The sequence below is a fragment of the Notolepis coatsorum genome (genome assembly GCF_963971535.1).
Source record: "Notolepis coatsorum genome assembly, chromosome: 4".
Lineage (NCBI taxonomy): Eukaryota > Metazoa > Chordata > Actinopteri > Aulopiformes > Paralepididae > Notolepis > Notolepis coatsorum.
This window is the reverse complement of record NC_140168.1, coordinates 39,557,338-39,569,587: the sequence shown is the minus strand read 5'-3', so window position 1 is coordinate 39,569,587 and position 12,250 is coordinate 39,557,338. Positions and strand designations below refer to the sequence as shown.

At 42.7% G+C, this 12,250-nt stretch overlaps 1 protein-coding gene across 4 annotated transcripts in view; it reads left to right on the top strand.

The window, feature by feature from the left end:
* The window catches only part of ptp4a2b (protein tyrosine phosphatase 4A2b), a 98,400-nt gene that overhangs the window by 68,564 nt on the left and 17,586 nt on the right, over nt 1–12,250 (top strand). For all 4 annotated transcript variants that reach the window (XM_084313223.1, XM_084313224.1, XM_084313226.1 and 1 more), the window contains 3 exons: nt 9,880–10,177; nt 10,522–10,630; nt 11,078–11,170. In XM_084313223.1, the coding sequence (XP_084169349.1) occupies nt 10,173–10,177; nt 10,522–10,630; nt 11,078–11,170 (207 nt within the window). In that variant the 5' untranslated portion in view covers nt 9,880–10,172. The remainder of the gene's footprint in view (nt 1–9,879; nt 10,178–10,521; nt 10,631–11,077; nt 11,171–12,250) is intronic.

Sequence of the window (12,250 nt, the reverse complement as noted above, 5' to 3'; positions counted from 1 at the left end):
GGTCCGGCAATGTAGACCTTGTAGACTCCACTACAGACCAATTATCAGTGAATGTTCATGCATTTTTAAGAAGGGCTACTTCCACAAAAAAACAAAGAACTCACCAAAACATCTCAGTAGCACCTTATCTAAATGTTCTATTTCATATATGGAGATTCATATTTATTTATGTATTGCATGCATTTCTACATTTTATTTCCTATTTTGTTTATTCATCCCAGTATCTTTCTTTCTTATGTGTGGAATTCTACAATTCATTTACATTCACATTTACATTTAGTCATTTAGCTGACGCTTTTATCCAAAGCGACTTACAAGTTCTGTACGACAGGTCATCAGGAAGGATACAACTCTATCAGCTGAGTAACAATATTCATCAAAGTGTTGCGTGTTACAGTGTAGGTTAGTTTATTAGGACAAATGCATGACAGTAAGGTTAGTTAGGGTGGGTTCGATTTATTTTATTTCAGATAATGGTTGAATAAGTGCGTCTTTAGTCGACGGCGAGAGATTGGACAGGATTCGGCTGTCCTAACTGGGGTGGGTAGTTCATTCCACCATTGTGGGGCAAGGACTGAGAATAGGCGTGTAGGTGGTGTATATGTGTTTGAGGATGATATCCTTCAAACAGGCAATAGTGATGATATAATTTGGGCAGTGCTGAGCTGGGTTCCTTTCCTCCAGTGTATTTGTCCCCCGGCCCCACCCAATGGCCCCATGCACACACACACACACCAGCGTTTCCGTTAGCCGATAATTACCGGTATTTGACCGGCAAAATCTGTTGAAGTCCGACATATTTAATCTCTCCGGTCATAATGTCCGGTGAAAATAATTCCCTCTAAACACAATTAGATTATTTGAATTGTATTAAAATAGGCTAAAATTAAATAGCCTATGCGATGAACGAAACAAACAATCATTACATTTGTTTCATCGTTGCTTCACCAAGCAGCCGGTCTAATAATGACATCCTGTTGTCAGCGCGAGCTGGCTGCTGATATATTTGCGAGAAGCATCCATCTGCCGGCCGGCAGGGTGCAGTACTCCAATTCAGCCATTGGCAATTCAGCTGTTGGGTGGGGGCGCTGCTGAGCGGTTTCCAGACCGGACCTAAAAACACTGCTGCTCCATGCTTCACGTAAATATATTAGCAGCCAGCTCGCGCTGACAACAGGATGTCATTATTAGACCGGCTGCTTGGTGAAGCAACGATGAAACAAATGATTGTTTCGTTCATCGCATAGGCTATTTAATTTTAGCCTATTTTAATACAATTCAAATAATCAAATTGTGTTTAGAGGGAATTATTTTCACAGGACATTATGACCAGCACCAAGTAATTGGGAGGTGGAGATATACATCACGCAAACCCACGCTAATGTTGCCGTCTCTCTCTGCCAAATTTCTCAGTTCTTCGCTTGATATAATTAATACAAATGTCCAATATAACGGAATTCGTTAGCTCATAAAATGTGATTATAACAGACTGCTGTTTATTAAGGTCGGGCAGACTGCCCACCGACACCTCAAGTCGGCAGCAGCACGAAGTCTCGAGGGACTTATTTTATTTGGAATATATTAATGACTGTATATACGCAAAAGTAGCCTAGTTTTAAGTTAAAATATTATAAATGCCTTGATGATGTCATTCTTTATATAGGCCTATCAATTGTTTTTAAGCTCAATAAACTCTGACCGGAATTTATCCCATTTGTCCGGTAGATTGAAATCTACCGGACACTCAGACCTGCAAAAAAAAATTCGAACGGAAACCCTGACACACACACACACACACACACAGAAGTAAAAATAAAATGTTTTTTTTTTTTTTTTTTTTTTTTTTTTTTTTTTACTTCGATTTTTTTTTTTTTTTGTGAAGCTTGTGCCATCGAACGAAGCTTCGAAGTATTTAAGACAGCCCTAGAATCAACAGAGGCCCCACTATTGATTAAGTTCTGATATGATAGTATTGCGATTTTGCGACATACTGCAAATTATAACTTTTTTTCAACTGTAAATGATGTCAACATCTGCAATACAAATCAGTGTTTCCCCTGAAAAATAATTCAACAGCGGTGCTGTGCTGCGCTCACACTGCCGGAATCCATATTTGTGCGTGTGCACGTGCCGCCGGAATCCATATTAGCGCACGCTAGTCGAATGCAAAAAAAAAATATATATATATATATATATATTTTTGTCACTCTTTCCAAAAGCAAAGAGGCCTATAAGCGTGGCTAATGCTAATGGCGCACATACCAGCGAAGAAAACGGGCACAGAGGCACTGAAAGAGGATTTCACCTCTCTAATGAACACACTAGACAAATATCAAGATGTATCCATCTGGTGGACCAATTGCATGCTTTCACAGAGGACAAGAATCCTTCAGTCCAGCGGTTCTCAACAGGGGTGCCTAGTAGGGGTGGGAATCGCCAGAGACCTCGCAATACGATACTATCGCGATACTTGAGCCGCGATACGATTGTATCGCGATACTCTATATATTGCGATATTTTTTATTTGATCAAATTATTATATTTTTTTCTGCAAAGTAAAACGGTCAACATGTTTTATCTAATAAAATAAAGTTCAGTCTGTTCATCTCACTTCAATAATTTTTATTGCAGAACATGGTATTTTCTCAAGCAGACAGATGTAAATACTGTAATCTGTGTTGCATGCACCTGACAAACTGAACTGTTTGTATTACAGTCATATTCCAACTTAACTGAATGCACATGTGTGTGTGTGTGTGGACTACTGTACTATTACAGGTATTGAAATGAACAATGCTTTTTTTTTATGAATAATTAAATATTGATACTTGGTGTCTCTGTATCGATACAGTATCGCCACGCAAATTATCACGATACTACTACGTATCGATTTCCCCCCCACCCCTAGTGCCTAGGCACACTAGGGTGCCTCAGAGAGCTGCCAGGGGTGCCTTGAGATTTAATGATTAACCCTTTAATCGCCGTTGACGCTGAAACACGTCATTCCCCGCCATGCTCATTCTGCCGATGACGCTGTACAGCGTCTTTGATATCAATATTTCAAAAATCTGTGATCGAAATCATATTTCTCCCCCGGAGACATATGTACTGGTGAGCCCCTGTCAACTCTCTAACGGTTCAAGAGTGCCATCTGGTGGCCGATCGGCCTGATCGCCCAGGGAAGAAACGGGAAGTGGAAGCTGGTGCTCATTTCAATTTGGTCCGATCACTCGCTATAGGTCCCGGGACTCTAGCTCGACACAATGGATAGCGATCCGTTGCCAATAACTCGATAAACAACATGATTTGGACGTATATACTATTATACAACCTGGAAATGGATCGGATATTTCGACATCCCATAATAGAAAAAAATCTGTTCCACGCTCATCTCCCAACGGCGAGAGGAAGCTACGGTGAGTTTCAGCGTTTTTTAATGTCTTCTATACTAACTGCTCTAATGATCATATCACCCACACTAGATTAATGATATAACGTTGCCCACGGAATTATAAACAACCCCCCGCCCATCCGGTCATCATCAGATCATACGTAGTAACTTCTAGAAGTACGTCCATTTGAATTTTTTTATCTCGCGCCGATTGCTATCAAACTGTATATGTAACTGAGGGGTACAATTCCCTGACTGTATTACTAGATATGATACTTACTACCACTACCTTTGTACTTAATATTCGGCCACCCAGTACACGGCATAAATATATTATCATAAACACTCTCACGTAGATGAAACGGATCCAACACAAATGTACGAAGTCGAAACAGGTCTTTATTTCTACACAGCGATGGTGTGTAGAACAAGCACTTAATCACTTAATTACATTTATGAATTGAAATAGTATGCACTTTTATGGCAAAGAGTATTCGTCGGTATATCAATAGAGAATGTCCAATCTCTGAAGGCGCAGGTGGTAAATATACGACCTGGAATAGTTAAGGAATAACAGCAATGATACTTTAATGATTATATACTAGATACACTAGAGGGGGTTAATCCGGTCGCTTGTAAGCCGACAGGAGTAGGAGGGGGGGGGGTAGAATCCGGCTGCCTCGTCCGGCCAAGGGTATCCCAGGTGAACCCACTGTAGTGCCGTTCAATGCGCCGGCGATCCTTGGACCACAGATGAAAGCAGGTGGACTCTTTGTGGGCCGGCTCTCTCCGGTCCACGGGGGAGAGACGTGAAGCGACCTCGTCTTGCAGAGCGTCTCCTCACCTTGCGTCCTCTCCAGGGGGGGGGGTTCCAACACACGGCAGTGTCGGGGGTCTTTATCCATGGAATAATCAAAGTATACAAAGCATAATCCGTGCCTGGGAAGGCGGGCTGTCGTCGGTAGAATAATCCGGTATACAGGTCCACTCGCTCGTCGGCTCTGGGGCTCCTCGGGTGCAGCTTCACGTAGGGTCAACCACCCTGGGTAAGCAGCCAGTTCTCTGCCCGAAACGATGGGGTACTGACTACGGTAGTATTCTCACCGCACGAAGCACTATATATTAACAGACTATTATTAGCTTAATAGACTACGTCCAACTCGACGATATAGTGCCAAATATGACTATTCAAATATTAATATACACGATGTCTCAATACCGATGGTAGGCGAACTTGGCCTTACTCCCACACGTGGCGTCGCGGGGAGGCTTTACGTCTGTGACTCTATTGGAGGGTAAGAAACTGGACTGAAAAGAAAGTCCTACTTTAGTAGCGCAGTATATATACGCACTATGAACAAATAGTCCCATTAGTGGTGCGGTAGCCAGATTCCTACGCGGAACTAGGACTTGTTCGTACATGTGGAGCGGTACGTTTGAACTGGGTCTGAGGGGTATGGCAGCCTGGCACCAAGGTCTCGACCAATAGTAGAATGGAGACTATTATGGGATGTTCAGTAGGCTAGAATGGATATTCAATGCATATTGTACAAGGAATATACAAGGGATATCAGGGAATATTAGAGAATATACAAATACAATTAAATATATATATATAAATAAATATATATATTCGGTTTAATCTGGCCCTTCACAACAGTATACAATCATCAATATAATGCATTTAGGGCTATAAATCACGTTCTGGAGAAAGCTGCAGAAAACGATAAAAACATACTTATACTTTAGACCGTATTTTAGTATGAATATGTGAATGAAAAAGTATAACGTTGCTACACCCTGAACAATGGATATAGGACTTTGAATGGGCCATGGTAATGTCAATTTAGCAATACAATTTAAAAAGTTATAGCCCTGCAAAGAAGGGGAACTTCTCCATGTTAAATAGGGCTGGCGAGGGATGGTAAATTATGAATTTAACCCCGGCGATCAAAGGGTTAAAGAATATGGTCACTAAAGTGCTATCTGTTGCAGCTGCACTGTTTTCCATGAAAATACGACATTTTAATAAGTTTGACCATTTCTCAAAAACTGAAATCATAATTTTTTTTTATGTTTTGGTAGCTTTTTAATTTTTTTTATTGGACAAGTCCGGCAGAGAGGAAGGATGGGAGAGAGATATGGGGGAAGACATTCGGCAAAGGTCGCCGGCTCCGGGAGTCGAACCCGGGATGGCCGTGCACCACCCTGGCACCCTGAAAATCATTATTTAATAAAACACAGAAAATTATCACCAAGTTACTCTGGATAAAGAACCCCTTTACAGACAACATTGAGACAAAGCTTCCTGACACATCTCCATCCAAACTCTTTGAAGAACTCATTGAAATCTCATCTGATACCACCTGGAGAGCTCGTTTCAGTGAAGTGCCCCTGGAAACATGTTGGTCTGAGTGTGGTGCTGAGTAGCAAGTATCTCATGATGCAGCAGTTAAGGTGTTGATACCATTCAGCACCACATATCTGTGTGAAGCTGGCAGAACATTCTAGTACATTTGTGATGTCACAGTATGATGTCATAATAGTACATTCTAGAACATTTGTGTATTCTATTCAACAATTCTCTCAGATCTTTAACAGATCTTTCTCATTGTGCATCTAACAGGACAGGTTGGCTACAAATCGACTTTAAACAGGACATTTTGGTCCATAAGGAAACCTGCATTTCTCAAACAAGATGCTTTGCAGACTGTTTTGCTGTGGAAAGGTGAGTGTCCACAACGGCTAGCTAGCTGTCCTCCAGAGGAATACAGACCCTCTCCTGTTGGCCGGAGGTGCACAGGCATCACCCACACTTTCACAATTTCCCCGCGTGGAATTGTCTAGTCCTCTGTATTTATTTATATTTTGAGAAATGGTAACTTGGTGATCCTTTTCTGTATTTAAAATAAATGCATGATTTTCTGTTTTTGAGAAATGGTCACACTTATCCAAATATGCAATTTTAATGGAAAACAGTGCAGCTGCAACAGATAGCACTAGTGATAATTTTCTGTAATTTTATTAAAAAATATATGCTATTTGATTTACTACTACAAGCAGTGTAATGTCAACAGTACTAAGCCATTTAGACCTTATTTTGAAAGCAAGCACTTTTGTCATCATTGTAGCAAAAAAGACAGGACCGGAAAAGTCTTTATCGTATATAGGGGTGCCCTGGAATATTTTATTGGACACGGGGGTGCCTTGGCAGCAGAAAGGTTGAGAACCCCTGCTTCAGTTGACTCCTTCAGACATTAAGCACCCACCAGTCTAGTTCATAGCAGCAGCGGTCCTGATTCAGCAGCTATGCTGAATGCATATAAGGGAAACACTGCAAATATATATCTGTTTTATCTAAGATACAAATATATAGTATATTTTTTATCTAATAAGATGGTGTTCAGTCTGGGCGGCTACGTGGCGCAGTGGGCAAGGCGCTCGCAACGAATGCTGGAGACTAGGCTCGAACAGGATGCCTCCTGTTCGAGCCCCGCTCTCCACATTGCTTTCAGTTTAGCTGGTCGTCCACAGTAATACACATTGGCCGTATTATGGGGAGGGAAACTGAAGGGTGGGGATCGGGCGTTGTGGACAGCGACTCCTACAGTCGGTTGGTGCGCCTGCGCAGTAGAATCAAGAAGCGACGGGGGCGGGGCCCCTCCAAAGCCCAGACCCCCGACGCTGAAAGATCGAGCCGCGCAGGTGAAAAGATGCGACTGCTGTTACCTCGAGTATCGGAGGGGACTCGTGCTATGTATGACTTAGTCCACATTGCAGCCGGCTTGTGGGAGGCAAGAAACAACGTTCGAAGACTGGAGGGTTGAATTGGACGATATGAAAATTGGGATGGGAGAAAAAAAATTGGAGAAAAAGTGGATAAAAAAAAAGATGGTGTTCAGTCTGTTCACCTCACCAATATTTTTTATTGCCACAAAATGCGATTGTAAAGCAATAAGGTGTATAATATATATATATATAAAAATAAAAACATTTTATTATACTTATTTGGCATCGTCTATCGATACACTATCGCCACGCAAATTGTTGCGACTCAATGCTGTATACATCCACCCCTCATGCTTTTCATCCCCATCAATAGTTGCTATTGTTGGGACCTCTGGGGCTTGTCTGTTTATCCTCTTGTCTTCTAGTGTCACAGCCTCCTATCAGGTGCGTCTCTCTCCCTCCCCATCCACTCTGTCTGTCTGTCTGCATGTCTCATCTTCAGCATGTCTGCTTCTGGAGGATTAGAAGCAGATGCATCCTCAGAATCTGCTTTCCATTTTCTTTCTTTCTCTCTAGCCCCCCCCCCCCCTGTGTTGAGTGTTAGAGGAGGTAATTAAAGGCATCAGAAAGAGGATCCGCAGCCCCTCAAAAGAACCACGTCAGCCAGTGGCCTGGGTAGCGGTAGCTCCCACTCGCAAAATATCCACGACGGCCAACATTGAAGCATATCTCTGCCTTTAAGCTACTCTGCGCTGCAACTCTGTTGCACAGACGTAATAAATAGCTCTGCTTTCTGCAAAAATTAGCTAAATGGGTTTTATTTCTATTAAAACTATTTTAAACGCATACACCAGTGGGCAAGTAATGTACTCGGTGGATGCCTGAACACTGAGTTGGATGGGAGGTGAAGAGAGGATTGGAGGTAAAGAGAGGATAGGAGGTGGAGAGGGTGGGAGGTGGAGAGGGTGGGAGGTGAAGAGAGGATAGGAGATGGAGAGGGTGGGAGGTGGAGAGAGGATTAGAGGATTGGCAGTGGGATGTGAAAAGAGGATTGGAGGTGGGGATGGGAGGTGAAGAGAGGATTGGGGGTGGGAGGTGAAGAGAGGATTGGAGGTGAAGAGGGAATGGGAGGTGAAGATAGGATGGGAGGTGAAGAGAGGATAGGAGATGGGAGGTGGAGAGATGACGTGGATAGAGGATGTGGAGATGGGATGTGAAGAGGGGATGGGGTGGAGAGAGGATAGGAGGTGGAGAGGGTGGGAGGTCAAGAGTGGGATTTAGAGGATGGGATGTGAAGAGGGGATGGGAGGTAGAGGATGGGAGGTGAAGAGGATGGGAGGTGAAGAGGAGAGTGGGCTGGCGATTCCCTCTGATGACACGGGCTCTGTGGATGTCCCTTGTTAAGAGAATAAGCAAGAGCAGGTCAGAGGGAGGGAGTAGGAGGGGGGCTCTTTCTTTGAAGAGCTTCTTTGTGGAAGTGGTGGCGACTCTGTTGCTCATGCTGTCTTTGTGCTAATAGAAAGCAAGAGGGCTGAGAGACTGATCGCTGCAACATGGAGATGCCTTGTCCTAGAATGCCACTTTTTTTTTATGATACAGCCTGGTCTAGTCTTCACCTTCACACTTCAATATACTTTGGACTGTGTTGTTAAAGGGGACAAAGTGGGATGTTAAAATCCTGGGGAGAGAAGATTGAAAAGGAGGGATGAATAAGGTGGAGAGGAGAGGGAATGAGTTTCATGTCAGATTCTCAGAGAGGTGAAAGAGGGGAGCGTGGGACTGCGAAAAAACCAGGGCTGTTTGAAGCCTCGCCCACCCTATAATCCTCACCTTGTGACTACAGCCTGTGACATGGTGCTAAAGTCCAAGCCCTTTCCCTCCCTCCTACCACTGTGTGTGCGTCAGTGATATAGTCTACTATTCCTCCCCTCCTCCCTCCCCTCCAGTCAGGGCTCAGACTGTTGAGGTCTTGGCACAGGATGAGTGACTGCCTCTCTGGCTGGTTTTAAACCAGACATTTCAAGATCTGTGAGGCTCCCTTTTGAAGCACGACTAGTGTGTGTGTGTGTGTGGGGGGGGGGGTGGTCGTGTGTATTTTTGTGTGTAAGAGAGCGTGTCTCACACAGGTGTATTGAACGAGGCCAAGCACAGACTATACTGTTTAAAAACTCTGTGATGTGAGATTTTGGGCATATCGCCAGGCCCTGATTCCAAACCTTATGATTTCTAGACTAGATCTGATGCAGGTACAGGCACAAATAACAATGTTTCTTTTACTAGGGATGCCAGATCCATCCAGATTCCTGAACCTATATTTTTCAGCTGATATGAATCTTTTACTGAACGGTATTGGACTTGGACCGTTTGGGGTCATTGAACATGTCTTACCATAAGAATGCAAGGGAAAACAATTCTGACATGTTACACTTGGCTCTTGGTACCAGATTTTAGAATTGGGCAAATTCTCCAACCTGTTTTAGCCTGATATTGACCCTAGATTACATCCAACAGTAATACCCTGTTTTAGCCTGACATTAACCCCATATTACATCCAACAGTAATATTCTGTTTTAGCCTGACATTGACCCCATATTACATCCAACAGTAATACTCTGTTTTAGCCTGACATTGACCTCATATTACATCCAACAGTAATACCCTGTTTTAGCCTGATAATGCAGACTAGTATCTGTGCATCCATAATTTTTCACATGCCTTTTTACTGACTCAAATCTCATGTCTCCTCCCCCTCTCCGCAGTGCTTCAGTGTTGATTTGGGCCGTACATATATGGCGAATGTGAGTGTCAGCGGAGACTTCTGCCAGGCTCAGCACCTCGCCTTCGTGGACAAGTGAATCGGCCGCCCCCCAAGGGACTACGCAACCCAGAAGCCCCCCTGACTGCCAGCACACTGGGAACCCCTGACTCTTCCAACGGCCGACTGGGAATACCGCGTAGTCCTTGGCCAGACTGCCCTCCCCTGTCCCAGCCAATAAGAGAAATCTTCTTTCTGCTTTCTCCCTGAACAGCCAATCACAAACAGCTCTCCTGAATGGGGTAAACTGATTGGATGACTCCTGGATAGACTCCCCATTTTTTTTTATTTTTTATTTTTTTATTTTTGTTTTGTTTTTGTACATTTTCTTTTTTACATCCCGGATTATTGTGGACTAGCTCATCCTTTACGTTGCCCCCCTCTCTCTTTTTTACCATCCTGTAGTTGTGCATCAGTTATCCCCGACCCCTCCTTTTCCACGTGTTGTCCTTTTATTTATTTTTTCCTTTAAAAAAAAAAAGAAAGAAAAAGTATAATACAGAAACCTACTAGAACTCCTTGCTGACATCTGAGCCAAAAGTCACATTCTTTTTGTAAGAGTATTGTATTGTAATTGTTTTTTAAGCCGTCTCGCCAACATGAACCGCCCCGCTGCAGTCGAGATTGCCTACGAGTGCATGAGGTTCCTCATCACCCACAACCCCACCAATGTTCAGCTCAGCAAGTTCACAGAGGTACTTCCTTTTGTCTGTGTGTCTGTGTGTGTCAACATGCAAATCCTCTCACATTTTCTCTGTCTCGCTCTTGCTCTCGCTTCACATTTTAATTTTTTTTATTAGACTTGTCAGTAGTAGCTGTAGTACTTAAGTTAGTACCACAGACTAAGAACCATATATGTCCGTTGGACTTTCATACTCGTATCATCTAAAGATGGTAAGTTAGAGTATTGTGTCCATTCGTAGTTAAACACAGTAGAAGTTGAGAACTTAATTATCTAAAGATGGTAAGTTAGACTATTGTTTTCATTCATAGTTGAAGACTGTAGAGGCTGGGTACTGCAAATACAGTACATGGTTCTTCAGTGTAACGGTTCAATTGATGAATTGTTTTTAACGTGCCACATGCTGAAGAAGAGGTCTTCAGTGGACACACCGTCTAACTCTTGTCTTAATGTCTGTTAGGAGCTGAAGAAGTTTGAGGTGAACACGCTGGTGAGAGTTTGTGACGCCACCTATGACAAGGCTCCAGTGGAGAAGGAGGGCATCCAGGTCCTGGTGAGCATGGCATCACACACATAAATGCACACACACAAGCACATAAACACACACACGCACATAAACAACACACACATGTGCACCAAAGAATATTGCCAGTAATTCACTTTTTGTTTATGTACATGTAAGTTAGCTTGATGGTTTCACTTAGCTTCTACTCATGCACCACAAGCTAAGCTATACCTCACCATTCTACACTGTACGGTATAGTAGCTGACTGTATAGACTGTACAGCAGTATAGACAGTACATATACTGTATACCGTAATTCCTCTAATAGTAACCGGGTCTCAAATACAAGCCGGGTCTCTATTAATGGCCGGGTGCGCTCTTGAGCTAAGCAATTATAAGCCGGCCTCCTAATACAAGCCGGGTTACTAATATACTGAGCTGCATACTGAGCTAGTTACTTGATTTCACTTTGAAAACGTTGAAATTACCAGTGACCACCTGTAATTGCACTGTTTACTATTTCATACAGTACTTGGTTTCAATAAATGAACCCAGTACATTTTACTGGGTTCAAACTGACACAAAATGTTGATTTATTCATTATGATCCGTTTGAAAATTTGAAATATAGGCCTCGCTCTTATACAGGCCTCCTCCTAATACAAGCCTGGTACCCACTACAGTTGAAACAAATACAAGCCGGGGTTACTATTAGAGGAATTACGGTATATGTATATTGAATATTTTTGTTTTGTTTACACTTGTTTACGTACTTGGCTTTCTATTTTATACTTATATTATACTATTTTACACTATCTTGTTATTTTATCTAGCACACTCTCAGGAGCAAAACAGAAAGAAGCATTTCTTATCTTGCCGGTTAAAGGAGACTGTTTGTCCCTCAGAAACTGGTATCTCTTGCCAGGGTGCTTACTGCAAGCTAGATAAAAGAAGAAATCCTCCTTCAAACATGACATAATCAAACAAGCGAGCTAAAGTTAGCTGGCTGCTGTCATTGCTAACAGCTACATATTTGAAAGTCGCAGCAGGCTAACGTTATTTTCTGGAACAAAATCATTCATTCCAAAAGTCACTCACTCACGTAATGTCTGAGTTTCCATGTTAATTAC